Here is a 26,225-nt window from a genome sequence, read left to right as displayed (position 1 = left end):
TGGGGCCCTGATGGGGTGATGGTGACAGCAGAGCTGGAAAGCCCAGGGGCAAGGACAGGATGGAGACGGGCTCCCCCCAGCCCCTCTGCCTGCCAGGACAGCTCCCATCGCTGCTCTGTGCGAGGGAAGATGAGTCCCAGCACAGCAGCATCCCCTGAACCCAGCAGCCCGCCATCCCACCTGGTCCCGCAGCCTGGAGCTGAGTGGCCAGGATCCAAAGGATGGGAATTGCAGTTATCTGAGGGCCAGCACATTGAGTTAATTGTGCTAAATGTCAACCAGTAATTAGAAAATGAGAAGCACTCACTGTTCAGTGACACATAGCAGTGGCATTTCTATTTTCAGACCTTAACACAACTTATTAGAGTCAAAGTCTAATTAATGCACCACACTATTGAACAGAGGATTGAGAGTGACCCAGATCTCACCCATCTCCACACAATCCTTGCTTACAGGAAGGTTTTTAAACTTCATTGACACTTCAGACATGGATCAGAAGGAGATGGGTTCTGAAGTACCCAGAGCAGGGCAAAGCACTGGCATTGTACAGGGGCTCACCCCCAGGTTCATTCTCTCTCTGTACAGGTGCCGTGTTGTGCTTCGTTTGCTAGTGGAAAATGAAGTGATGCCAAACATCCTGCTGGGGAGGAGCTGGTAGAGCCAGGCCTGGGGATGCTGTCAAAGCGCAGCAAGTGGATTTCCATGTGTGGTCACTGTCTCTGCATCAGGGAGTGATGCTCTGAAGCTGCTGGCCCCCAGCCAGGCTGTCTTCATGGCACGTGGAGGAGGCCATCGATGCCCTGAAGGTCCCCAGGCCCTGGTGCAGTCCCTTGCAGAGGGTGCTGCACCCAGTTGCCCAGCGCTTTTCCCTCTGAGCATCATTCCTGCTGCAGCTTGGAGCTGGGCCACCAACAGGACAGCTGCCGCCCCAGCACATGGCACTGGAGCAAGTGGGTGTATGCAGAAGGTGCAGAGCCTGCTGCACCTGCCACATGCCTCCATCCCTGGGGAACAGTCTACGGAGGGTCTCCAAAGTGTGAGGAGTGGTAGGAAACAGCACGGCTCACCCCTGCCCGATGACAATCCTGCCTCTGTCACCGCACCAGCACCGCTGGGATGGCAGCAAAAGCCCCAGTTCTCCTGTGCCTCCCCTATGCAAATCACTGGGGGTGACGAATGGCCCCCCTGAACTGTCCCAAAGCGGGGGTGAAGCCCAAGCTGGCTGTGGTGTCGCTGGAGACCCTCACCTCTGAAAGTGGCCTGATGCCGGAGCTTTGAGAGCCTCCAGCCTCCGCACGGCTGGGCAGCAAGTGCCGCTGCGCAAAGCCCAGGCGGGCCCGGGCTGCAGCCCCTGCCCGCGGTGCAGCTGAGAGCCAGGGCACCGCTGCCTGCAGAGCCAGAGCAGCCCAAGGCGCAGCGAGGGGGACAGCAGGGCACAGCCACCTGTAAGGTCCATGGTGGCTGACACAGCTGCAGAGCTGCCGATCCAACACGGGACGGCAGCAGGGAGGGCAGCCTTGCATCTGAGCTGAACAGACACCGTGGCCATGCACCAGGCGCAGCTGGGCACAGCAAAGCCTTTACCTGTGAGACCCCCTGGTGCGCAAACGCCTGTCACCGTGCCCTCGGCCGGGAGCCAGGACTGGGAGAGCCCAGGCGCTGCGGGGCTGAGGGAGCAGGCAGAGGAGCGGTGCAGGAGCAGCCTGGAGCTCTGGGCTACTGTGCTCGTGTCCTGAGCCCCTCGCCTTGCTCCCTCCGGCCTGGAGCAGCCCCGGCACGGAGAGCAGCTCCCAGCAGCACACCCTAAGCATCACATCCCAGGGAGCTCTCCCTGCCCGGCCCTGACAGCTCCTAAAAGCTGCTGCACTATTTTTACCCCGTGGTTGCTATAGAGATCTCAGACCCACTTGCCGTGATGCAGCCTCTTTCGGAAGCACCGCATCACCGGCTGCCTCCTACCTCCAATAACGCACAGGGCTGGAGGCCACTATTTTGGGCAGAGCCCCACCATAGCTGGAGGTGACCGAGCCCTGCAGGACCTGGCCTGGAAAGATGGATGGGTGCAGCGAGGAGGGGGAAGATGCAAACAGCGGGAGGAGGACAGCAGCACTTCAGAGCCCCAGGAACCTGCCCATCCAGCCCCGCTGCTCTTTATCCCCCAACAGGAGAGGCTTAGACCTGGGCTGCAAAACAGAAATGTTGAGGTTGTCTGACACAGGGTATGTTGGGAAGGGTTTGGGACCCAGGAGTTCACAGAGCTAGGAGAGAACACAGATGCAGGATTCATCCCTTCTGCCAGGCTGTGTCCAGCCCTGCAATACCCACAGTGTTCAGAAATAAAGGGGCAGCAGCTTTCTGAAGATGGGAGGAGGGCTCGGTTATGGCCATGCTGGAGCAGGAGTGGAGTGCGGGTCCCCCTGGACACCCCCTCCAGCCATGGAGTGCTTTGCCAGTTCCCCCTGCCCTGCTGAGGGCTGATGCCACCAGACATGGAAGCAAACAGCCACCTGCTCCATCATTCCTGGCGCCCCCAAGTCAAGGGTGAGCAGCTGCTTCTCCATAGCCTGGCCAAGGTAATGTCCCCATGCCAGGGCTGCGTGCCCCTGACACCACAGCCAGCTCGACCCTCTGGCCAAAGCCAGGGACAGGAGGGGACAGGGAACCAGCTGTACACAGCACAGCAGCAGCACTGTGTGGCCACACAAGGTCTTAGTGGCAGGGCTGCCACTAGCAGAAGCCATCACAGATATTAGCTAATTAATCTCCATTACACCATGGGAAGCTGGTACTTGCTTGCTTAATTTTCCCAGCAGGAGAAATCAGGGTCAAAATTAAAGTAGATGCAAACTTGCACCAGGTTTTGCCCTGCTCAGGTCTGCGGGGAAAATGTCTGGATGTGCAGGAACAGCCAGTCCCCCTCATCCATGAAAAACCCCACGAGGACCACAGCTGGGGTTGAGCGCCTGGATGTGGCACGGCAGGGACCTGATTGCCCCAGAGGCTGCACCTCCCAGGGGAGCATGGGCAGGGCTAGGGCCTGATCCTGAACTTGATTAACCTGTCATCAGTCCTCATTAGTAACACACACCTGCAGCATCCTCCTGAAGCAGCACAGCACGGGACAAGCCCACCACCAGGCTGAAGCAGGCTGCTGTGAGTTACAAGCACACTGAAGGGCTGGGACCCCCAGCTGCCCCACATGGACCCCCCCCATGCCCAGGGCAACCCCAGGCCCTGTGCCCCATGGGTCAGGAGACACGGGCCATGGCCCAGCCAGGGTGCAGTGTAGCAGTGGCGTTTGTGGCAGAGCTGGTGGTCCCCTCCAAAACGCCAGTGCTGAAAGCTCCACCCCCACCCCACCCCCCATCACCTGCGCTTATCCTTCCAGGGAAGTGTGGTTATAAAAAGAGGCTGTGCGTGGATGAGCTGGCAGAAATAGCTGCACGCAGCCCTCTCCACACGGTGTAAGGGATGATCACCAGCTGTTCTGCAAGAGACCCAAAATAGAACCAGCGCCAGCACCGCGTGGCCCCTTGGGAGATGGTCCCTATTTAGCCAAGGCAGCCAGGCTGTGCTCACGTCCTAGTTGTGTCTGTGCTCCCCTGCTGCTGGGGCAGCTGCTGCTCCCAGGGGAACAGCAGGGCAGCCAGGGAGCTGGTACTTTGGGAAAAGCCCCTTCCCCAGGGGTCAGACCAGGTTCTGACAAGCCACGGGCTGCCTTGGCTGCAGCTCCTCCCCAGGCAGACAGAGCAGTGTTTGCCCCAGCTGTCCTGTCCCTGAGCCTGCACCCACAGCCTCATCCTCCTGAAGCTTCACTACAGCCCCTGCCCAAATACCCCTGGGGATCGCAGCTGCTTCCCACACAAACCAAACAGGCCCATTATGGTCCCAGCAAGCAGCTCCCTCCTCCTCTGGGCTGGGCCAGACTCTAATTATAACTTCAGAAAGCTGTAATAAATGGATGAGAGCTGCCCAACAGCTTGTCTGTGCTGAGATATGGCTGGAGCGGCCCAACAAAGCACTCGACATCTCTGGGATGTCACAGTTGTGTCACCTCTGCCTCTCTCTGCCCTGCCCAGGAGGAAGGCTGCACAGGGCAGGAGGAGCCCCTCTGCCAGGGTAAGAGCTCTGGGTACCAGTATCCCCAGCACATTCCAGCAGCACATGCCGGCAGTGCCCAGCCCTCCACAACCTGCCAGGGCTGTTCAGGCAAAGCAAAGCCCAGAGCATACACAGGACAGCACCCCAGGCACCTGCAAAACTATCCCCATCCCAGCTTTGCCCTGAACTGGCTGGGAATGGACACCATCCCACAGCCCCCAAGCCTGCCCAGGACACTGCAGCAGTGCTGAGGATCTAACAGAGGTCTCAGAGCCCTTGCACCAGAGCTGCAGCTTCTCCTCCAGCAACCACTCCTGCCGGCTGTGTTGCCATGGCATCCTCAGGGATGGCACAGATGCCAGTGAGGAAGATGAGGAGGGTGAAGGTAGGTGGATATGCTGGTTCTGCATAGCCAGGATGGGGTTGGGGCAGACCTAGAGACCCTCCTGAAGCAAGCAGGGGCTGTGGCCATTACCATTCCCCTCCTCAGAGGTCCCAGCTCTCCAGGATAACTGGCAGCAGCAGTTCCCAGAGAGCCATTTGCTGGCCAGCCTCACCAGCAGCAGGAAGCTGCACGAGGTACTGAGCTGGTCTTAAAAGCATGTGCATCACCCTGCCCGGGCTCTGCTGCTGCCCTCCCCATCCCTCACACCGGCTGGGAGAGCTGCTCCTCTCTCTGCAGCTCCAACAAGGACACCGGAAGAAGTCAGCACCTGCGGACACCAAGCACTGGGTTATAAAGAGCAGATGAGCTGAAGGCTGCTGCCCCCAGGGCCAGCTCTGCCTCCATTTCCCTTGCTCTCCCATCGGACCAGTTTTTGGAGGTGTCTGACCACACTGTGATCTGCACTTCTGCTAGCAGAGACCAAAGAGCAAGCCATGCTGATGCTGGTCCCACAGCAGCAACCTAGCAATGCTCAGTCCAGGACAGCAGGTTAAAACTGAGGCAACACAAATGACACTTCCCAGGTATCTCTACACATCCCTGCTTTCAGCCAAGCCCCCTTCATGTTCACTGCTCTTAGGAAACCAAGAGTGGAGCAGGGATATTCAGCCCATAACTCCTATTTAACCCATCACCCATTTAGCCAAAATCTCCCATTTCAGGCACATCCCATCTCATTTTCACAGCAAGTGAACTTTGTACTTTAAACCAGGTGAGTCAGCACTGGGCATGCAGTGTCCAGAGTCCAGAGTCCTGGTACCTGGGCAGGGAGCAGGAATGGTTCCCCCAGATCCCACGGTGAATTATCAGGGAGTAACCATAGCCCAAGGAGCAGCGCCGACATTACTCAGCAAACCATTATGAATAACTAATAGCTCTGAAAAAATGCAACCTGGGATCATGTGCGAATAGGAAGGCAGGGGGTGGGGTGGGAGGGGGGGCATCTCCATTAATCACTCATTATGAATTATTCAGCAAAAGAGGAAGCAGAAGGCAAACAAAAATTATTTGTGTAGAAAGAGGGTGGGTTATCATCAGCGTTCAGCTGGCTCCTGGGCCATGGTCCCAGCAGCACAGCCCTGGCAGGGCTCTTCCCAGCTGGCACAAGGGCAGCCTGTGTCCAGCCCTGCCTCTGGAGCAGGCTCCTGCCACAGCAGCTCCTCTCCGGACAGGCAGCCAACAGGGAGGCGGAACTGGCATCATCATGCTTGTGCCTCCCTGCTGGGAGCCAGGTTGGGGCATCTCCCACCCCACGGACACCTGGAAGCTGGTGAGTTCTGGCTGGCAGAGCAGGATAGCAAACTCTCAGGTCTGAGCATCTGCAAGGAAAGGTTATTCCTGCTCACCAGTTGCCACCTCAGCAGTGAGCCTGGTGCTGCAGCTTTTGACCCTCATGACCCAGCTGCAAGTCCCAAGGCAAAGGCAGGGCAGAGCAGATGGATTTGCTTTTTGGTATTTCCTAAATTAGTTATAAATTGTCAATCATTTCTGTAATCCCACATGACAAAAGGATGTCTGGTGGGAAACCACAAGTACTTCTGTGAGGCAGAAGCACCAGCTCCACTCCAGAAATACCTTTGGGCAGGTGTGAGTGGCCATGCACATGTGGCTGTCCACTCCAGCCACCCACTCCCAACATTTCTGATGCCCCAGGATCTTCCCTGCTCCCTCCCTCGTTGTGGCTGTCCCTCACCTGTCCTTTGGCTCCCCAGACCCCGGGGCAGGTGTGCAGACCCCCACCCCACACAGCACAGGCACACTAGGATGCTGCAGCAGCTTTCCCTGATGCCAGAGAACAAACCCCCACTCCTGGGCAGCTCTGGTTATAAATGTGTGATTTTAAGTAAAGTTTTTCTACAAATAATCTTGTGTGCATGCATTCAAAAAATTAATGGACAAATACATTTTCAGGGCTTACATGGCCAATCTAGCAAGCTACTGGGAAGTCTTTGCATTACTGGAGTTAGCAAAGAAGCTGCCATAAGGTTTTCTGATATGCTTATGCATGTAATAAGAGCTACTTCATTTCTCTGCTAGTTCTGATTATTATTGTTATCTACTTTTACCAAAGAAGGTTGCAATTTTAGATTATACCTTAGTAATCACAAGAGACATTTCCCCTAATATTAATCTGATCTAAGATATGATAAATCCCTGTGCAGGCAGCAGTAGTCTGCTGAATTACAGACCTATGTATACCACCGTGTTGCACATTTATGACTATTTCCCCACCTTCCACCCCATTACCTGTTTCTGCTGGGGCTGTTCCTAGAGAGCCAATCTGCCCAGCCACCACGGAGAAAATGGGCCAGAGTCTGCAGGAAAGCAGGTTTCTGCCCAGATGACAGATTGGGGGACCAGAGGGGTCTGCCCAGGGACAGCAGAAGGGTGCTGGTCCTGGTAACTTCTCAGTGACACAGAGGGGAGCTTTGTGCCCCAGAGAGCAGCACGCAGGGACCCCAGCTTCCCCCTGTGCAACATCAAGCACTTGGGAACCCCAGATGTGCACTTGGATACAAGGTCATCAACATCAAGGGGGCCTTTGGGGGTCTCTAACCAGCCCCGGGCTCCCAGTGGGGTCAGCTGTGGGCTCAGACCAGTTTGCTCACAGCTGGGTCCCACTGGAAACCCTCAGGGGACAGAGCACAGCCTCTCTGGGGAGCCCACCCCAGTGCTGGGTGGTCCTCACAGTGATGCCTGGGCACCATAGCACCCACAGGACACGGAGCACTGGCAGCACTCGTGTACCAGTGCCTGGGCACATGCAGGGGACACGCATGGCACAGCTTCCCCCGACACGTGGGCACGCAGACCCACAGGGACATCAGCATCCCCTCGTACACGGGTCCCCATACAATACCCGTGCGCAAGGACACAGGGACGCATGCCCAGGCAGGCAGGCACCCGGCACCCACCCACGCGTGCACACGGGGGCACACGCACAGCCTTGCACCTCCCACCCACACCTTGCACACGCGTGGAGACACCCACCCCCCAGCGCACCAGCACACAGACACACCCCCGCACCCCGCACCCAGCGCGGGCGGACGCGCCGCCCCCCCCCCCCGCAGCACCGGGCAGCACCGGCGGGTGACGCAGCCGCCCCTGGGCACATAAGGGACGATGCAGGCGGGGACACCGGGGTAGCCTGGCATCCTTACCGGGCACCAGCACCGGGGAGCTGGGCGCGGAGGCGGTGGGCGCTGAGGGTGCTGCCCACCCCCGAAGCAGCGTGGCGGAGGGGGCCGGGGGAGCGGGACGGCGCCCACGCCACAGCCCCCGTTCCCCGCGGGGTTCCCGCAGCCCCACCGCACCGGACCCTGCGCCCCCCCGGCCGGGGGGTGCAGCAGGGAGGAACGAGGCTGCAGCCGCGCTGGGACCCTCCGGCAGCACCGCGGACCCCGACCGGCGAGGGGACGGAGGTGAGAACCGGCACGGGAGCGGCTCCGCAAGGAGCCTGGGGGCTGCCCGAGGGGAGGGGGCCGGGGGCAGCCCACGGACGCAGCTCCAGGGAGGGGGTCGGGCGGTGCACTTAGAGCAGGTCCCAGAGCTGCAGGATCCCCACGTCCCCTGGCGCACGAAGGGCAGGGGCCGGTGGGGAAGGGCAGAGCCCACCACGGGGGAGGCTTTTGGGGAGACCTGATGAGCAAGGGCTGCCAAGAGCTGCAGAGCGAGCTAGCGGGCAGGCTCCACCCCCCCCCCCCCCCCCCGGACCCCTGGCAGGAGGGGATGCTTCAGGGAAGGGCTGGCCATGGCCAGAGGAACAGAAACTGCTGCTCACAGCTGGACAGGCAGCAAAGCGCAATGGGAGCATGGGGTAAGCAGGTGGCAGGGCCCTGGGACATGCTGGCTGGTCTGTTTCTGTGCCTCTGATGCTTCCATGGTGCTGGGCATCTGCTGGTCCCCCCAGCACAGCTCTGAGCTGCTACCTCCACCTTGCGCATGGAGCCCACCAGGTCCCTGAGCTGCAGGGGAGGGATGTTGTTCCTCAAGGACACAGGTAGCAGGGCCACGAGGCACTCGGGGTGCATATCATGGCTATGGGGTGATGCACAGGAGTCTTACCTGGTGTCATTTCCTACAGCCAGCCTGCCAGGCGGTGGCAGGAGGCACTTGCCAGCAGCGGCAATGCCTGTTGATCCTCCTGAGCCAGTCCTGCTGCAGAGACTGCTGTGAGTGGAAGCTGCTCTTACAGCACTCTCCTACACAAGTGGCTCACATCACCATTAAGCAGCTCGGGGTTAGAGACAGCATGACCACAACTGCTTCACATTTCCTTCAGCAGTGAGGAAGCAAAGATTGTGGCTCCAGCCCAAGAAGCCATGGGAGATGCTCACACTGTCTCTAGCAGGCTCGATGTTATAGCTCGAGAGACCTAGAAGACATGGTGGAAACCATCTCAGCATGAGGACCATTCCGATTTCTCTGGCACTTGGTGAAATCAGCTGCATCCAGGCAAAAATCAGCATGGCTACCAGAGAAGCAGAGCTGGAAGAGAGCAAGGCAAGATGAACCAAGACATGCTACTGGGAAGCAGCAAGAGCAGGGCTGCTCTGCCAAGGGAGATGAGCCGTAAGCTGAGGATAACACCTCATCATCAGGGCAGGGACAAGTCAGTGACAGGTCCCATCAGCAGTGATCCTCAGGCCAAGGCGAGAAGGCAAGCCAAGTCCCAGGTCAGCAAGGGAAGGCCAATGAACAAGTCCATCTGACAGGGATGGATGGAGCCTTAGGCACCTTCACAGGTCAAGCCAGGACTGGGGTTCTGGGCCTGCATTTAAATAGAGCCCCCAGCCCAGGGGCAGAGGGAGGGAGAGTGGGTGGCTGAGGGTCTCAGCTGAAGCTGGTCAGGGCAATTAAGGGCAATTGGTGCACTCAGGGCTCTGGCAGCTGCATCCTCTGGCACATCTAGAACAGATGAAGGTCAGAGGCTACAATGCTGATAGAGAAAAATACAGTGTCTCCTAAAAATGAGGCTGTTGAGAAGGGGCCAGTGCCAATATGTAAATGCACGGTAAGGCTGTGAGAATGCAGGGCTGAGGCACCTCCCAGCTGGCAGAGATCAGCCCTTTCTCCCCAGGACATCCCTGAGGAGAACAAGCCTCTCCTCCCACTGCCACTCACCTGCCTGGCACCCCGGGCACCCGTGAGCAGCAGGAGACCCGGGGTGCTGGGGGCTGTGGTGCTGCACGTGGGCAAGGGGGAGGCTTTGGAGGGGCTCCTAGTACCATGGGGTGGGGGGGATGTGGTCAGAGAGGCCATGGGATATGGGGCAGCACCAAGAGCGCGACACTCCCAGGAAGGCAAGGCAGAGGGGAGAGCCAGGGCTGAGGAACAAGCCTCACCTCTCCTTCATGGTTCCTTTCACAGCTGCCGGCTGATGCTGTCTTTGCCCACCAGTAAGCAGCAGCCGGTGCCATGGATGAGGTGACGGAGCTGGAGATGGAGGGGAACTCCCTCTTGAAGGCAGTGTGGCTCGGGCGGCTCCGGCTCACCCGGCTGCTGCTGGAAGGGGGGGCTTACATCAATGAGAGCAATGAGAAAGGGGAGACTGCCCTGATGGTGGCCTGCATCACCAAGCACGTCGACCAGCAGAGCATTAACAAGGCCAAGATGGTGAAGTACCTGCTGGACAATAGAGCTGACCCCAACATCCAGGACAAGTCTGGGAAAACAGCCCTCATGCATGCCTGTATCCGTGGTGCAGGGGGGGACGTGGTGTCCCTGCTGCTGGAGAACGGGGCAGACCCCAGCTTGGAGGACCACTCGGGAGCATCTGCTTTGGTCCACGCCATCAATGCTGATGACAAGGATGTGCTGCAGCACCTCCTGAATGCCTGCAAAGCCAAAGGGAAGGAGGTGATCATTATCACCATGGACAAATCGGCCTCTGGCACCAAGGCCACCAAGCAGTACCTGAACGTTCCCCCCTCACTGGAGTTCAAGGAGAGGACCCCCCCTGAGGCATGCACAGCACCTTCCAGCGCCCACATGAAAACTCCTGTCTCGGCACCTTCCCCTGCTGAGAAGGAGAGCGGCACCTTTGGGTCACACCCCAGGGACAGCCCCTCTGCCAGGGCTGCTGACGAGCCATCCTCCCCAGGCCAGAGAGCTGGTGCAGCCAGGAGAGCCCGCCTGCCCCAGCTGAAGCGGCTGCGATCGGAGCCATGGGGTCTGGTCGCACCCTCGGTGCTGGCAGCCTCTGCGCACCGTGACGACACGCGGGTCTGCATGGACGATGAGGTGATCATGGGCATTGGTGACCTTTCGCTCTCCAAAAAGGCTCCCCTTGCCCGGAGTGGCAGCAGCAAGAGCAAGGACCCCTCTCTCTTCCCCCCAGTAGACGAAGAGTCTCTGAGGACGTTGCCAGCGCCGGGGCCATTGGCGAGGAAAACAGCCTATGAGAAGAACCAGGCCACCCATCAGCGCCTGCCCCGAAGGAGCACAGTCCCTGAAGACCTGGAGAGCATCGGCTCCGCTGCCAACGGCTCAGCCGCAGCGATGGACACGCTGTACTGGCGGAGGCTGGGCGCTGAGCACTACGACTGCGATCCCCAGCTCTCCAGCGGCCCAGCTGAGGTGGGGAAGGTGCCGTCGGAGAGGAGGAAGCTCAGCGGGTCCCACTTGGCTTTGCTGGATGGCTCACGGGAGTCCCTGGATAGCATCGCTGGCACATCACCTGGGACTGTCCGGCGCCGACCGCCCGGCTTGCTGGAGAGGCGAGGGTCCGGGACCCTGCTGCTGGACCACATCTCCCACACGAGGCCAGGATATCTGCCCCCCCTGAATGTGAACCCCAACCCCCCAATCCCTGACATCGGCTCCAACACCAAAACCTCCTCCCCGCTCGCTGCTGGTTTGAAGTCCCTGGTGCCCATCGCCCCCAGCTCGCCCAGACGGGGTGACTTGAGATCCAAAAGGAAGCTTCTCCGGAGACACTCCATGCAAGCGGAGCAGATGTGGCAGCTCTCTGATTTTGAGGAAATAGTGGCCCAGTAGCCATGTCACCATTTACTTCCCAGTAAGGTCACCATACCAGTGCTGTCCCTGCAGAAACGTGACGTTCCCACATGGAGCAGTTGCCTGGCTCCAGGGAAGTGCTGGTGACCATGGGGGTCAGACCTGTGCCCAGGGGCTGAATCAGGAGGTTCCTGCTCCTGCTTGCCAAAGCTGTGAGGAGAGCCTGGGCCTCCAGCCCAAAGAACCGAAGTCTCTCTTGTACTTTTCATTCACTGCTGGACCTTTCCCCAGGGGCGACTACCTGAGAGATCGATCCCAGACCATCTGAGATTGTCAGGCTTCATGCAAAGGCTCCTGCTTGGAGTTCACTTATTCCTTGCTATTTACAATCTGCTTTTCTTCCATCCTGCTCATTCTGACGCAGAAACCCATCTGGAGCCCCACGCCAGTGAGCCATGGGGCTGATGTGTTTGTGAAGTGCCTACCAGGAAGGAAAGGAGCTTGATGCTGCGCAGCATTGGAAGATCAGAAAACCACCCTCCCTGGCAATTGAATGTATTGGTACCCTCACTGTGCTGGAGAGGGAGACAATTCTCCACCTCAGAGATTTCCAAGCACTTTGAAACTCCAGAGGCTGAGCTAACCCCGTTGCTGCTGCAACCTGGTGCCTTCAGTGGGCCTGGACTGGGAACAGGTTTGTCTCTGTCTCTGAAGTGACCAAGATTCAGGAGCATTTCCCACTATACCGAGCAACTCCAAGCACTGAATTCCTGGGTGGGGAAGGCTGCCAGCTTGGTCTGCACAGGAAACCTCTGCCAATGATGGGGGAGCAAGGATGCCAAGTTGCCAAGGGTGGCACGTGGTGAGCGTCAGGGGTTCATCCCAGCAGGGTGAAGCTGCAGGAATAGCACCGCAGCCAGGTCACCCCTCTCCTGCTGACCCTGCTGCAGCAGCAGCCCTGTGGGGCCAAAGCAGAGCTGAGGCAGGGGGAGCACGCAGGTGGGAGGAGGGGGCAGCCACAGGATGGCTCTGCATGGTGTTGGTGTCTGCCGCACCTCTCTGCATGGCACTGTCCTGATGCAGCCTGAGTCCAAGCCAGCAAACGCGTCTGCTTGGCTGGAGGTGGGGGTGCGAGCACCGTTCCTTCCCCGGTGCCCAGGAACGGGGTGCCCGGTGCCGCAGCCCACAGCCGTGCAGCACCCTGCCATGGGACTGGGCCCGCACCGGCAGCACGCGGCAGCTGCACAGGACCAGGGCAGCGAGACCGTGCACCGCAGGCCCCCTCCCACCCGCACGGCCCCAGCCTCAGGCAGGCACAGCTGGCGGTGGGGAGCACTCCTCACCCCACACTCGGCTGGGGCTGTAGGCTGTATGTGTGTCGTAGCTGCCGTCAGCCGCCGCCAAACCCACCGCATGGAACCGGCTGCACGGAGAGAAACCAGCCCACGGCCCCGTGCCACTGCCTGGGCAAGCGTTTCGGATTTGCAGCATGCCCCAAACACTGTGCCAAGCACCAACAGCTCCCCCGTGTTTATTCAGTCTCACCTGGGATATGCCGCATCTGCCAGCTGCACAAGGAACCCATCTCAGTAGCCCCCGCCTCAAAGTTACTAGCCAACATGGTGTATCAGACTGCTCCAGCGAGCAAGCGGCAGATGTTGGATTCTGCCCTCGCCTCGATCAGCCCAGCACACGTTCCCGTCCGTCCTTCCGAAGCGGCTGCCAACCAGCGGGTCCCTTGCCCTGGGCATTAGCCACCTTTCTCCAGGCTGCTGCAAAACTTGGCGCAGCTCCTGCACAAAGCAGCACTGCATTTTGGCTTGAACTGCGCAGGAACATTCTCTGAAAGTGCATTTGAGATTTAAATATGCTATTTAGAGCAGAGGTGGGCTTATATTTTTACAGCCTTAAAAGTTTATACTCTCTGTAGGTCAGATGTCTTATAGATTGAATTTCAGGCATATTTTCCCTGTAACAGTGATGTTTGTCTTCTGTTTTCGTGTGGAATTTTCAAGCCCGTAGTTCACCTTTTCAATTCATTTCTAAACACTCGATATTTTGTGGTTTGCTTTTTTTTTTTAAGCAATATTTGACACTTTAGCCAGCCGTCGGAGGCCGGTGCCTTGCAGAACGTGGGTCACCTGTTAGGATCTTCCCACGTTGGAGCGGGGAAGGCAAGCAGCGGGAATATTTTAATGCATGTATTTAAACGAGCGCGTGTGCGTACAGCGGGAGCAGGCGGGCCCGGGGGGTGACGTCATGTAACAGCAATACAGGCTTGTGACGTTACCGCTGCCTTAATGAAGAGCTCGGAGTCGGCCTGAGCCACCGAGGGGTCCCGCGGCACCGGCCCCCCTCCCCCCGCGCCCCACGCTGCGGCTGCCGGGACGCCCGGCCCCAGGGGCGGGCAGGCAGCGGGGCCGCCCCCAGCGGAAGCGCTGCCGGTGCCGGCGGAGCCACGTCAGGGGGCCGGGATGCGGGGAGGGACGCGGGCAGGGATGATGCGGGGCGGCGGGATGCGGGGCGGGATGCTGGTGCTGGTGCTGCTGTGGGCGCTGCGGGCCGGCGGCACCGAGCTGACCTTCGAGCTGCCCGACAGCGACAAGCAGTGCTTCCACCAGGAGCTGGAGCGCGGCCTCAAGTTCACGCTGGACTACCAGGTACTGCCCTGCTGCCCCCCTGCCTGTACCCCTGCCCCCGGCCCCGTGCCCCTGCCCCTGCTTCTGCCCAGCGCCTGCTGCCCCTGCCCCCAGCCCTGTGCCCCCCTGCCTGCACCCCTGACCCTGCTTCTGCCTGGCACCCCCTGCCTGTACACCTGCCCCCATGTCCCTGCCTCTGCTCTTTGCCCATACCCCCAGCCCTGTGGCCCTATGCCCCGGACCCTGCTCATGCCCAGCACCTGCTGCCCCTGCCTCCAGCCCTGTGCCCCCCTGCCTGCACCCCTGCCCCTGCTTCTGCCCATCGCCCCTTGCCTGTACCCCCAGCCCCGCGCCCATGCACGTGCCTTTGTGCCCAGCACTCACTGCCCCTTCCCCCAGCCCTGTGCCCATGCCCCTGCCACTGCCCATGGCCCACTGCCCACGCCTCTGCCCCTGCTTGTGCCCATTGACCTCTGCCTGTGCCCCCAGCCCTGTGCCCCCTGCTGTACTCCTGCCCCAGCTTGTGCCCATCACCATCAGCCTGTACCTCCGTGCTCCTGCCGTGCCCTGCCCCAGGCAGGGCTGCAGCTGCCCCTCTCCCATGCACCTCCCAGCTCCCCCCGCGCCACACCGGGTGCATTCCCAGCCCTGGCCCCATGCCTGGCAGTGCCTGCCTCAGAGCCAGTACTAGGATCTGCCCACAGCAGCCATGGGAGCCTCTGACCTGGGCCATCAGGGCTGTCCCCCTTTCCAGGCACCCCGCTTGAGCTGCGGGCACCCTCCTTGAGCTGCTGGCACCGTGGGGCACCGCTTCCGCGGGGATCCCCCAGCCTGGGCCCCCATCCCATGGCAGGCAGCCGTGGGCATGGTGCCTGCCCGTTGCGGGCACGGCTGTGCACGCAGGCATGGGGCCAGGCAGAGCTGCTCCATCGGGGAGGGAGGCTCTCGCCACGTGGTTTGGCAAGTGCCACCTGCATTTCCTTGCCCAGGTGATTACCGGGGGACACTACGATGTAGACTGCTATGTGGAGGATCCCAACGGCAGGACGATCTACAAGGAAACCAAGAAGCAATACGACAGCTTCCCGCACCGTACTGAAGTCAAGGGCGTCTACACCTTCTGCTTCAGCAATGAGTTCTCCACCTTCTCCCACAAAACCGTCTACTTCGACTTCCAGGTGGGCGACGAACCACCGATCCTGCCTGACATGAGCAACCGCGTCACTGCGCTGACACAGGTGGGTGACTGCACGCTGCCACCAGAGGAAGGTCCTGCCGCGCTCCCGCTTGTGGCCAAACGGCCCTGCAGGATGGCAGCTGGGGGCTCGTCTCCCTTCCCCTCTGCCAAATGCAGAAGTGCCAACCACCAGCCAACCGTCCTGCCACACACATGCCACATCCTCCTCCTGGTGGCGGGCAGGGAGGGTCGGGGAGGGCTGCACTGGGTCTGAACCTCCCTGGCCTGAGCACCTAGTTTCCATCCCACGCAAGGGAAGCGCAGCAAGGTTCTTTCCATCCTTTGGTGTGAGCCTGCAGGGATGGCTGTGCCCTGGGCTGTGCTACCCCCAGCACCTCGGCAGGGCTCTCGGCTGTGCCCCAGGACTCACAGCAGGCTTCTGACACTGGACAGTCTCCAGCATTGCCCCTAAACTGCTCTAAGGTCAGGGGTGGCAGAGACCTGCCACCGGCTCTCGGGTGCCCCAGCACAGTCCTCAGCTTCCTTGGCCGTGAGCATCGGGCCCAAGCTGTGCTGCATCAGGAGTGATGGAGCATGTTTGTCTCCCTAGATGGAGTCCGCCTGTGTCACCATCCACGAGGCTCTGAACACGGTGATCGACTCCCAGACTCACTACCGCCTGCGGGAAGCACAGGACCGGAGCAGAGCTGAAGACCTCAACGGCCGGGTCTCATATTGGTCGGTCGGGGAAACCCTCATCCTCTTTGTGGTCAGCATTGGGCAAGTGATGCTGCTTAAAAGCTTCTTCACTGAGAAGAGACCCGGCAGCGGCGTGGCCAGCACCTAGAGCCACAGCTGTTTGGTGCCCGAACTGCGAGGGGGAGCAAGCCGTGTTCTCCTGGGTCATGCTTTACCTCCATTTTCTGCAAGGTGCTGCCATGGGGAGGTGGTTGGGTGGGAGCAGGGGATGACACGATGCTGCTGAGCCAGGTGGAATATGGTCACCCCTGTGCGAGCATCCCCCGGCAAATCTTCCCAGCATCACCTCCCACTTTGCCGTCTCCTGCCCTGTGGCCCCGTCCCCTCGCCTGGCCGGTCTGTCCCTACTCACCAGCTCCACTGGGGAAGTGGGTGGGTGTGCTGGACCAGCATCAACACTGGCCCCTTGTCCGACATCTGATGCACCTTCCGAGCCCGATGTGACTGCAAGGTGCAGCCCAGCATCTGTCAAGGCCATGTGCTGCCCACACACACCGAGCGGGACAGGGAGCTCTGCCCAGGCCAGCGAGGGGACGGGGCAATGCGGACCCACCCAGTGCCCACCTCCCGAGCACTCCTGCACCAAGCCAAGTGCTGTTAGCCCAGCAGAGAGCTGCTCTGTGGGCTGCGGGCTCTGCCTGCAGGCAGAGGGGTGGGCACAGCCCCTCCTTTTTCCCCCAGGGCAGGCAGGGTGCTCCCCACAGCTGGGCCAAAGCTGGCAGCAGCATCCCAGGAGCTGCTGGATCAAAAACAGAGGCAAAGTTTCAGCAGGGGCTTTTTGTCTCGTGCTTTACATTGCTTTGCAAGCCCCTGTCCTCACAGCAAAGCATTTCCCAGGCCTTTCTCTGCTGCAGGAGCAAGTAGCTTGCCCTGTACAGGATGGTATTTTCATACTTGCAGGAGTCCATGCCTGGGGTTTGGTCTCCGGCGCATCCCGCTGTGCCCAGCAGACAGTGGGAGTGGGCACAGCTCAGCCCCACCTGTGCTGAGGAAGCCCCGTCCTTGCCCTAGCAGCATCAAGGACCCCCCATGCCCCTGGGACTGTGGCCCCAGTCCATGGAGCCCCACAAAACAGAGACCCATGTGAGAGCCCTTGGGAGACCACCCTGTGCCAGACCCCAGGGAGACCAACATGCCAACCACTGCCACCAGCCCTCGAGCGGGCACAGGATCAATCCTCTGGAGCCGGAGCAGCACCACTGGCATTTTACTTTGCCACTTCGTAATAAACCCCTGCGACCATGGTTCATGCTGCCATTATTGGGATGGACAGCCAAGTATGGCCACTGTCACTGCTGAGCTGGCTGTTCCTGCCTCGTCGGGCACTTTGCCCCCCACCAGCACTCCAGAGACAGGCTTGGCACCCACTGGGGTGATGCCTGTCTCCCCCCCGGCTCTCGGCAGACCCCTGCACAAGACATTTTGGTGCAGCCAGTTAGGGCAGCCCTCCCCTCCTGCCTGCCTGCCCCACTGCCTGCAGCCCTGCTACACACCAGCTGAGTGTGCTTCTGGTGCAGGACCAGATACCAGAGCTAGGGAGACCCCCCAGCTCCCCTGGCCACCCCTCTGCTGATGCAGCCAGCTCATACACAGGCTGTGCTGTCAGTGGGGGCTTCCCCAGAGCTATGGGCAAACCCCTAGGGCTGGGTCCTGCCTGGAAGCGGGGGCTGAAGGGGGCAAATGAGCCCAGTGACCCATCACAGCAAAGCAGGGACCCCCGGATGGATGCTGTCTGGAGTCGGCCTCTTGATTCAGTCTTGGCTCCAGCAAACCCCATTCTGCTGTAACCCTTCCCCGAGACTGGGGGGACACCAGAGTATTCCTGTGAGCCATTCGCCCTGCTGCTGGCATTGCTTCTGGTGCCATACTGACTGCTCCAAGGCACGGTGGGGAGCAAGAGGCCCAGGGCTGCAGCCCCCTTCCCACCTCCCCAGCCTCTCTCAGCCCCACCAGCTATGCCAGCTCCCACAGCAGCGCTGGCCTTGGGGCAGTTGCTGTGCAGCTGGGAGCAGCTGGGCCCCCGTGCCTCGCAACGACCTTCGGCAGGAGCTGAGCGCTCCCGTTTTGAGCGGAGCCACCAGCGGGTGCAAGGCTGCTGCAGGCAGCGTGACACCCTGGGACTGCTGCCAGCAGGGACCAGCCCGGCGGGGACAAACAGCCACTGCAGAGAGGGCAGCACCCAGCCCTGGCCAGCATGCAGGATGCTTTTGGATCTGCCCCCCTGTGGGGACCCTGGGAGCACCCCACGGTGGGGACAGGAGCAGCCAGGACTGGCTCCAGGTCAGTCACCCCTCCAGCCTGTCCCCAGCAGTGCTGGATCTGAGGACCCCAGCCCCGCTCATGACCAGGAACCCAGGCAGGACAGGAGGTGGCTGTGGGACACTTTATTGCTGGGCTGGACTGTGCTCCAGCAGCTGTGCAGGTCTTGGCATGCACAGAGGGGGGATGAGGGGGGCACCCACGCCAGCCCCACCACCCGCAGAGGCACTTTGGGGTGCAGGAAGAGAGCAGCAGTGACCCAGTCCCTGCCAGACCTGTCCTGCCCTCACTGTCCTGCCACCGGTCCCCTCGCGCCCGCAGCTTCAGTGCCCACTGAGCACTGGGCCGTGGCCGTGCTGGTGTCACAGGGAGCTGCTCTGGCAGGAGCCGGTGGTGCCAGGAGGCACCTGCCACCCCCGTGTGCCCGGGATGCCCCGCTTGGGTGGCAGGGAGGAGGCCGAGCAGCGGAAGGAGCCCGTGGCCGGGGAGGACGGCTGGGGCTCAGGGCCATGCCCGCAGGGGCAGCCCCAGCCCCTCTGGAAAGGGATGGTGAAGAGCCCGTAGGTGATGGGGTCCAGGCATGCGTTGAAGAGACCAAAGATGAAGAGGATGTGGGTGAGGGCTGGCGAGACCCTTTTCTCCATGGCCCGTGGGCAGAACCAGTACCACAGCCCCAGCAGGTAGTAGGGGGTCCAGCAGAGGATGAAGGAGGAGACGATGACCAGGCTCATCTTCAGCATGCGCAGCCGTGCCCGCGGGATGTTGTTCCTGGAGCAGTGCAGTGACATGTCCCGGGAGGAGACTGGGGGGGGGGGGCGGGGCATGGCGCATGAGTGGGGGACACTTAGCCTGGCTGGGGCAGGAACTCCATGCTCCACAGGAGGGCTGGGGGGTCCCTGCACAGCCCCAGCTAGGGCTCCCCCCTTCTCCCTCCTTCCCAGGGTCCCTGCAGACACCCCCCCCCTGGTATGGGGACGGGGCAGCCTGGTGCCCAGGCACTCACAGAGGCTGGAGCCCATGCGCCGGGAGATCTCCAGGAGGATGCGTGTGTAGCAGCAGACCATGATGAGCAGCGGCAGCAGGAAGAGGCAGGTGAAGCCGAGCATGTTGTAGAGGGTCTCATGCCAGGGCTGGGGGAAGCTGCCCCGCGTGGTGCACTGGGTGAAGTTGTGGGGAGGGCGGAGGGTGACCGTGTGGAAGAGGAACAGCTGGAAGCAGAGCAGAGGTGGGATGGCAGCCCCCTCCCCAGGGGCTCTGTGCCTCCCAAAAGCAGATCCTGAGCCAGGGACCACTGGAGCCACAGGGTCAGATGCTGTTCATGGGATCCCCAGCCACCCCTGCACCAGACCCCACCCCCAGGGGGATGGGGCGCACAGTGGGGAGGGGGCCAGAGCTGGGTGGAGGGGGCATGCTGCCACGGCCCCTCCTTCACTGCTGTTTCTGCTCCAAGCCTTCTCCAACCCGATTGCACAGGGCTGGCAGCAGCACCAGCCCTGGCAGCGACCCCAGATGGTGTGGCTGGGGACCCTGGGAGCCAGCACAGAAGCTGGGTGGGCGTCTGCCACGGGGCATGGAGCCTGAGAGGAGCCCCGAGATGAGTACCTGTGGCACCGAGAGCCCCGCGCTGAGGAGCCAAGCGACATAAAGCATGATGCGGTTCCTCCTCCGGGCGCGGGCAATGGCCAGCGGGTGCAGGATGGCAGCCTGCCGGTCCAGGCTGATGACGACGGTGATGAAGGCGGAGGCGTACATGGCCAGCAGCCGGAGGTACATGAGGAGGCGGCAGGCCAGGTCACCTGCCCGCCACTGCAGTGTGATGTTCCAGATGGCATCCAGCGGCATCACTGCCACCGTCACCAGCAGGTCAGCGACAGCCAGGTGCAACAGCAGCAGGTGGATGTGGGAGCGCCGGCTGCCCCGCCGGCCCCCCGCCGCCCGCAACACTGCCAGGTTGCAGCTGGCAGAGAGGGCGAAGAGGACCAAGGTGACAGCCACGCGGGCCTGGGCAGCGGGGGAGAAGGTGGGCAGCTGCAGGGGCTCCTCGCCGCCCTCCGCCTGCGGGCTCCAGGCACAGCCCTGCTCGCGGGGGGACAGGTTGCCGGGGGGCTCCGCACTGGTGTTCCCCACTGCAGGGCCTGGGTCCAGGTGGTCCCTTCCTGCCACAATAGGCAGACAGGCAGCAGCAGCCTGGCCAGAGGGAGCCCTGGGGTGGGGGCTCCAAGGGGGGACAGGTCATGCTTAGCATAGGAGGTCCCATCCCCTGGTGCGCTGCTCCCTACCCAGGGCCATGGTGCCTGCACCACAACCCTAGCCCAGCTCACTGCCTTCAGCTGCTCCCTGCATCCCCGCTGCACCCCCAGAGCCACCCCACACCCTACAGAGCTACGAGGGTCCTCGGCACCAAGCAGGGCAGAGGGGGACAGGCTCAGCTAGCCCCAACCCACCACCCAGCCCAGGCCATTCCCGCTGCCCATCCACACCGGAGCATCCCTTGTGGCCCTGCACGGGAACACACACCCTCCCAGCCCAATGTCAGAGCCCCCGGGGGACCAGGCGCCCCATTCCCCCCTCCACCTCACCTCCAGCCAGGGTGTCCTGCCCAGCACCACCCAGCTGGGCCATGCCAGGGCTCACGCTGCTGTGTGTCTGTGCTGAGGGCTCCTGCATCTGCGTCGTGCCAGGTGGCAGCGAGCAGGCAGGGGCCAGAGAAAGAGGGGAAGCAGGGCAGGTACCGCTACAGCACTGGTGCCTGCAGCCACCTCCGCGCCTGCCGCTGGGCCACACTCAGCAGGCAGCCAGTGGGGTGCCCTTGGTAGCTCAGGTTGCTCCTTGACGTAGCCAGTCCGCTTGGAACGGCTTGGTCCTTCACCCCGCACCACCCACACACACACGTAAACATGCACCGTGCTCACACACAGGTACACACACAGAGACACGTAAGTGTGCACAGTGCTCACACACAGACACACACAGACATGTAAGTGTGCACAGCACTCACACACAAACATGTAAGTGGGCACAACACTCACACACAGACACAGAAACACACGCACAGACTCAAATGCATCTTCTTGCTGATGCACGTGCAGATGCACACAGGCATGTACACATGCACACACAGCTCTGCCCTGACATCTCTGTCCCTCTCCCCCCACCCCCAGGCAGGCATCTGTCCCCTTCTGCCTGCTCCAGCTGCACTGGCTCATCCCAAATCCCATCCTAACAGCACGCAGGACTGGTGTGGGCCATGCTCAGCACCTTGTACTTGTTCCTGTACCAGGAACCCCACCTGGGTCAGCCCCCAGTAGCAGCAGGGCCAGGGAACTGGGGCAGAGGGAGATGCCCCACAGCCATGGGACAGAGCCCACCAGCCAGAGCATCCCCCAGGCCAAGGGAAGGAGCTGCCTCAGCCCAGGTGGGTGCTGCAGCCTTCCTTCCCCGGGACTGGGCATTGGGGTGCATCATTTGGGGGGGCTAAAAGACCCACAGACCCCTTCTTCTAGCCCTGCCTCTGCCAGCTGCTCCCCCAGACCGTGGATGTCCCTGCAGCTGGAGCATGTCCCCACAGCTAGAGCGTTTCCCCAAGTCCCTTGAGCCCTGGATGGGGGGAAGCTGCAGTCTGGGGGAAGGCAGGGGGGCTGCTTTGCATCTCAAAGGATTCAGCCTCCCTGCCAGAGGGAATTAACATTATTAGCAAGTCATTTCACAGATAAGAGGGGCTCATTAGCTCTGCAGACCCCCTGCCCCAGAGTCCCCGGAGTGGGCGGAGAAGGCCCCCCCCCCCGCCCTGTACATTAGCACCCGGCTGTCAGGTCCCACCATAATGGACTCTCCAGATCCCAGCCGGCCATGGGCCCCCACACCCTGCAGCTAGCCACGCAGGCGGCTGGGGGGCAGAGGGCCCCCATCTTCAGCCTCCCCACACACTCCCCTCCACCTGCTGGGTCCCCAGCCCAAGGGGGTCAGCCCCAGCCCCACACCAGAGCCCTCCCCTATTGTTGGACCCCAGTTACCCACATTGAACCCTGCACCGTGGGGGCTCACACAGGCACCAGCACAGGGACAGGCAATGCTCAGCTCTCACCGAGCACCAGGGCCAGATCCGGAGGGTGCTGGTGACCCCCACACACCCCCAGCCGTGGGACAGGCCCTGGGGCAGGAGGTGTCTCTCCCAATACCTCCCTGCAATTGCTTTCCCAGATGCTGTCCAGCTGCCCCGCAGCTGCGTGTCACCATCCCCAGCCCCTGCAGCTCAGCAAGGCGGTGCTGGATGCGTGCCGGAGCCCCTGCCCACGCCTGGCAGGGTGCCCATGGCTTGCCCTGCTGCAGAGCCAGAGTTTCACCAGCTCAGCCATCCTCCCCCAGCCCCAAACCCACTCCCGAAGCTGACGCGATGGCCAGGGCATGCTGAGCCCCATCCCATGCCCAGGAATAGCCACGGTGACACATGGCACAAGGGTTTATTTATGTACAGTCCCAGCCACCTCAGCACGTCCAGTGCAGCTCCAGGCTCACACAAGAGGCAGGTCACCCCCACCATCTCCCAGCTGTCCAGGGGGGGACACGCATCCCCCAGGCTGCAGGCATCCGGACGGTGCGTTGTGGGGCTGTGCGGCACCAGGTCCTCCGGCACCAGGAGCTGGGGGCTCATCGGGGTCAGTCCTGAGGCTGTGGCGGGAGCAGAGCCTCCAAGAGAGAGAGCAGGTCTGCAGAGAGGTCCTGGGGGGAGCAGAGGGTGGGTGAGATACTGATGGGCCAGGGCAGGGGTCCAGGGCAGGTCCAGGGTCTTGGGGAGTGCAGGAACAGGGACTGGCAAAGCCCACCTGCCAGGATCATCCTGGTCAGGGACAAGCAGGACCAGGGCGTCAGGTCTGTCCCAAGTGATGGGACCCCAATAAACACAAAGGAAGGTGGTGACACCAGGGGTGACCAGAGCAGCCCAAAGGATCCATATGCACCAGCTGCAAGGAGGAGGGGGGGCACCTCTCTGTTCCCAACCCCAAACAAGGCTGTTGTTACCCCAAAAGCGGTCCCCGCACTACCCCAGCCAAGGGGGCTCCGAGTGCACCAGAGTGGGGTGAGCCCCTCCCCCATGCCAGCCCCATGCTGGGGCCACCTCGGCTCACCCCGATCCCTGCCAGCACACGTACCTGGGTGACTGTCCCTGCGTCCACAAACTCCGGCAGCATCAGCTCAGCATCCAGCAGGGGGTCTCCGGGGAGGTCCGAGGGGGCACCTGCCCCTGCGCCGTGAGGGGAGAGCCAGGAGGTCACGTTGGAGTCGACAACCCCGTGCAGCTGCGGGGGGGTCCCTGTTGCAGGGATGTAGGGGGGCAACCCCCAGGCCTCCATCCCCACCTTGGGAACTCCAAGCACCTCAGGGGGGGTCCCCGCAGCAGGGCCACAGGGAGGTGACCCCCAGGGCCCTGGCTCCATGCCGGGAGCCCCGTGCAGCTCCAGGGGGGTCCCCACCGTGGCAGGTGACCCCCAGCCCACAGTGCCGGGGGGCGAAGCATCCCGCAGGGCCGGGGCTGGTGTGTGCAGGCGGGGGGCTGGGGGCTGGCAGCACCCCAGGCCCTGGGGGCAGAGGGGGCAGTGCCGGGGGGCTGCCCCCCGCCGCCGGGCCAGCACCTCCTCGCTGAGCCCCAGCAGGGCTGAGAGGTGGGCGATGTAGCGGATGGCGAGGCGCAGGGTCTCGATCTTGGTGAGGGTCTGCCCGGCGGGTGCCAGCGCGGGTGGCAGGTAGTGCCGCAGCCGCAGCAGCGCCTGTGCCAGCCGGCGCATCCGCAGCTTCTCTCGCTCGCTGGCGCTCTGCCGCGGGCCCCCCGGCCCCGTGCCCCGAATCCCCCTCCTGCCCCCGGGGCCGCCCCGCAGGCAGGGGTCAGCGGGGCTGCGGCAGGGTGCCTGGGCAGCGGCGGGGGAGGAAAGGCCACAGGAGTCGGGTGAGGGTGCGGGCGAGCTGCTGCTGTAGCCCTCAGGGTCCGGGGGTCCGCGGCAGCCCCAGTCCTGCAGCAGGGCCGTGGCAGGGAGTGGGAGGCCGGGGGCTGCCGAGCGGGCCATGGCTGCGGGGCTGTGTGCTGGCGTCCCCCGGCCGCCCTGGCTTTATGCAGGGCCAGAGGTGTGAAGTGGCACCTTCGTGGCCGGCATCAGCATCACTTCAAAGGCCAGGGGGGGCTGAGGGCAGCCAACTTTGAACACGCAGGTGACGAATTTTACCCCAGCGGTGTGAGGCTGCTCTGCGCTGCCCACCCCCAGCAGCCATCACCCCCCCACGCCATCCTGAGGATGGGGCTTGGGCCCCACGTGGGGGGCTGCGTTGGGGTGTGCAGTGAGGGTGCCAGTGGGGTTGGTAGCAAGGCCTTCAGCTGGGGCTGCCGAGGGGGGCTGTTGCAATGGGGGTCTGCAGCGGAGTCTGCAGCAGGGTCTGCTGTGGCGTCCCACATGGGGTCTGCAGTGCGGTCTGTGTGGGATCTGCTGTGGGGTCCACTATGGGGTCCACAGCGGGGTCTACAGTGTGGGCTGAAGTGTGGGCTGCTGTGGGGTCCCACATGGGGTCTGCAGCAGGGTCCGCTGTGGGATCTGCAGTGGGGTTTGCAGTGGGGTCTGCAGTGGTGTCCACAGCGGGGTCTGCAGCAGGGTGCAAGCTGCAGCAGTGCCAGCTCCGGGTGTCCCCGTGTCGTCCCCCCCCGCAGCCTGGCTGCAGCCAGCACCCCCGGTGCCCAGCTTGGCTCCGCGGGACACCGCGCCCGGTGCAGGGGGGCACGGCCCGCCCTGCCTCCGCCGGGCCCCGCTAACGGCGCCCGCCGCTGCCCGCCCCGTGCCCGGCCGCCCGCTGAGCCCGGCGCGGAGCGGCGGCCGCAGCCCGGTGCCGGCGGGGGCGGCGGAGGGGCGGCCCGGGCGGGGCTGGGAGGGGCCCCCCCGCCGCGTTCCCAGGCCCCGCAGGTGTCGGTGCCGGCGGGTGCGAAGGTTTCCAGGGAAACCCGGGATGGGAAGGAAAACCCATCAGGGCGCGGGCGGGGGGCTGGGGCGGCGGGGCGGCAGCGCTGCGCCTCGGAGTACGGGACACCCCCCCCCCCGGTACCGGGTGTGCGCAGCCCCGGGGCACGGCGGTGGGCACAGGACCCCCAAACTGGGTGTGTGCAGCCCTGAGGGTACAGTGGGGGGCTCAGAACCTCCCCATACTGGCTGTGCTTGGGACCTCCCTAAAGTGGCTGTGCTCGGGACTCCCTCATACTGGGTGTACAGTGCTCCAGGGGTACATGGTGAGCACAGGACACCCACATACCAGCTGTGCTCAGGACCCCCCTAAACTGGCTGTGCTCAGGACCCCCCGTACTGGGTGTGCAAAGCCACAGGGGTACGGCAGTGGACACAGGATCCCCCTATACCAGCTGTGCTCCAGACCCCCTCGTACCAGGTGTGCATAGCCCCTCTGCTGTCTCAGGCACCAGACACAGGGCACAGAGCTGGCAGAGGGGCACGGACCTGGGCACGGTGCCCACAGTGGGGTGCAGACCCCCCCGCCGGGGAAGTGCTGGTGACAGGTGGGTGCGCCAGCATCTCATGGCTCATGGCCATGTGTTTCCTGGTGGTCACATGAAGCTTGTTCAGTTTCCCTTGGGAGATGATGAGATAAATTCTGCTTATTGCTCACCACCGGCCAAGCGCTCCAGCCATCCTCGCCACGCTCACCAGAGCTGGGCATGCTGTTCAGCCCCGGTCGCACCAGCGCTGCGGGGAGCCTGGGCAGGGGCATTGCCAGCGTTTCATTCGTGCAGGTGTCGCACAGCCCTGGGTGTCCAGCAGTGCAGGGACAGGGTGGTGACCTGCCACCATCCCTTCCTGCCACGGCACCCACTGCTGCTCAGGGCCACATGCACCCCAAG

At 62.4% G+C, this 26,225-nt stretch overlaps 4 protein-coding genes across 4 annotated transcripts; 2 read left to right on the top strand and 2 right to left on the bottom strand.

Annotated features, from left to right (window-relative positions):
* Positions 1–8,834: 8,834 nt before the first annotated feature.
* Positions 8,835–13,541, top strand: ANKRD34C (ankyrin repeat domain 34C). Its single transcript, XM_005446161.3, has 2 exons — positions 8,835–9,222; positions 9,917–13,541. The coding sequence occupies exon 2, from the start codon at positions 9,965–9,967 to the stop codon at positions 11,543–11,545; it is 1,581 nt and encodes a 526-aa protein (XP_005446218.1). The 5' UTR covers positions 8,835–9,222; positions 9,917–9,964; the 3' UTR covers positions 11,546–13,541.
* A 260-nt stretch (positions 13,542–13,801) lies between these two features.
* Positions 13,802–17,325, top strand: TMED3 (transmembrane p24 trafficking protein 3). Its single transcript, XM_055717093.1, has 3 exons — positions 13,802–14,166; positions 15,135–15,383; positions 15,933–17,325. Exons 1-3 carry the CDS (start codon positions 13,981–13,983, stop codon positions 16,167–16,169), a joined length of 672 nt encoding a protein of 223 aa, XP_055573068.1. The 5' UTR covers positions 13,802–13,980; the 3' UTR covers positions 16,170–17,325.
* A 1,377-nt stretch (positions 17,326–18,702) lies between these two features.
* LOC102051453 (gonadotropin-releasing hormone II receptor-like) lies at positions 18,703–20,629 on the bottom strand. The gene is made up of 4 exons (XM_055715861.1): positions 20,620–20,629; positions 19,943–20,496; positions 19,344–19,548; positions 18,703–19,142 (listed from the first exon to the last, which is right to left on the bottom strand). The coding sequence occupies exons 1-4, from the start codon at positions 20,627–20,629 to the stop codon at positions 18,703–18,705; spliced, it is 1,209 nt and encodes a 402-aa protein (XP_055571836.1).
* Positions 20,630–22,928: 2,299 nt separating this feature from the next.
* On the bottom strand, positions 22,929–24,399 carry LOC129736473 (mesoderm posterior protein 1-like). The gene is made up of 2 exons (XM_055715855.1): positions 23,491–24,399; positions 22,929–23,059 (listed from the first exon to the last, which is right to left on the bottom strand). The coding sequence occupies exons 1-2, from the start codon at positions 24,397–24,399 to the stop codon at positions 22,997–22,999; spliced, it is 972 nt and encodes a 323-aa protein (XP_055571830.1). The 3' UTR covers positions 22,929–22,996.
* Positions 24,400–26,225: the final 1,826 nt, after the last annotated feature.

This window comes from Falco cherrug, chromosome 7 (assembly GCF_023634085.1).
Source record: "Falco cherrug isolate bFalChe1 chromosome 7, bFalChe1.pri, whole genome shotgun sequence".
NCBI lineage: Eukaryota > Metazoa > Chordata > Aves > Falconiformes > Falconidae > Falco > Falco cherrug.
The sequence above is the reverse complement of the archived record's forward strand: the minus strand, read 5'-3'. Positions and strand labels throughout refer to the sequence as shown.

What these genes read in the sequence shown, in the direction of transcription:
- ANKRD34C (XM_005446161.3), top strand. Translation starts at nt 9,965, where the DNA reads ATGGATGAGGTGACGGAGCTGGAGATGGAGGGGAACTCCCTCTTGAAG.
- TMED3 (XM_055717093.1), top strand. Translation starts at nt 13,981, where the DNA reads ATGCGGGGAGGGACGCGGGCAGGGATGATGCGGGGCGGCGGGATGCGG. An exon ending in AGTTCACGCTGGACTACCAG is followed by an intron (nt 14,167 to 15,134) that starts GTACTGCCCTGC and finishes TTCCTTGCCCAG; the next exon opens with GTGATTACCGGGGGACACTA. An exon ending in GCGTCACTGCGCTGACACAG is followed by an intron (nt 15,384 to 15,932) that starts GTGGGTGACTGC and finishes TTGTCTCCCTAG; the next exon opens with ATGGAGTCCGCCTGTGTCAC.
- LOC102051453 (XM_055715861.1), bottom strand. An exon ending in CGGGGCTCTCGGTGCCACAG is followed by an intron (nt 19,549 to 19,942) that starts GTACTCATCTCG and finishes CTCTGCTTCCAG; the next exon opens with CTGTTCCTCTTCCACACGGT. An exon ending in GCGCATGGGCTCCAGCCTCT is followed by an intron (nt 19,143 to 19,343) that starts GTGAGTGCCTGG and finishes CCCCCCCCCCAG; the next exon opens with TCTCCTCCCGGGACATGTCA.
- LOC129736473 (XM_055715855.1), bottom strand. Translation starts at nt 24,399, where the DNA reads ATGGCCCGCTCGGCAGCCCCCGGCCTCCCACTCCCTGCCACGGCCCTG. An exon ending in ACGCAGGGACAGTCACCCAG is followed by an intron (nt 23,060 to 23,490) that starts GTACGTGTGCTG and finishes TGCTCCCCCCAG; the next exon opens with GACCTCTCTGCAGACCTGCT.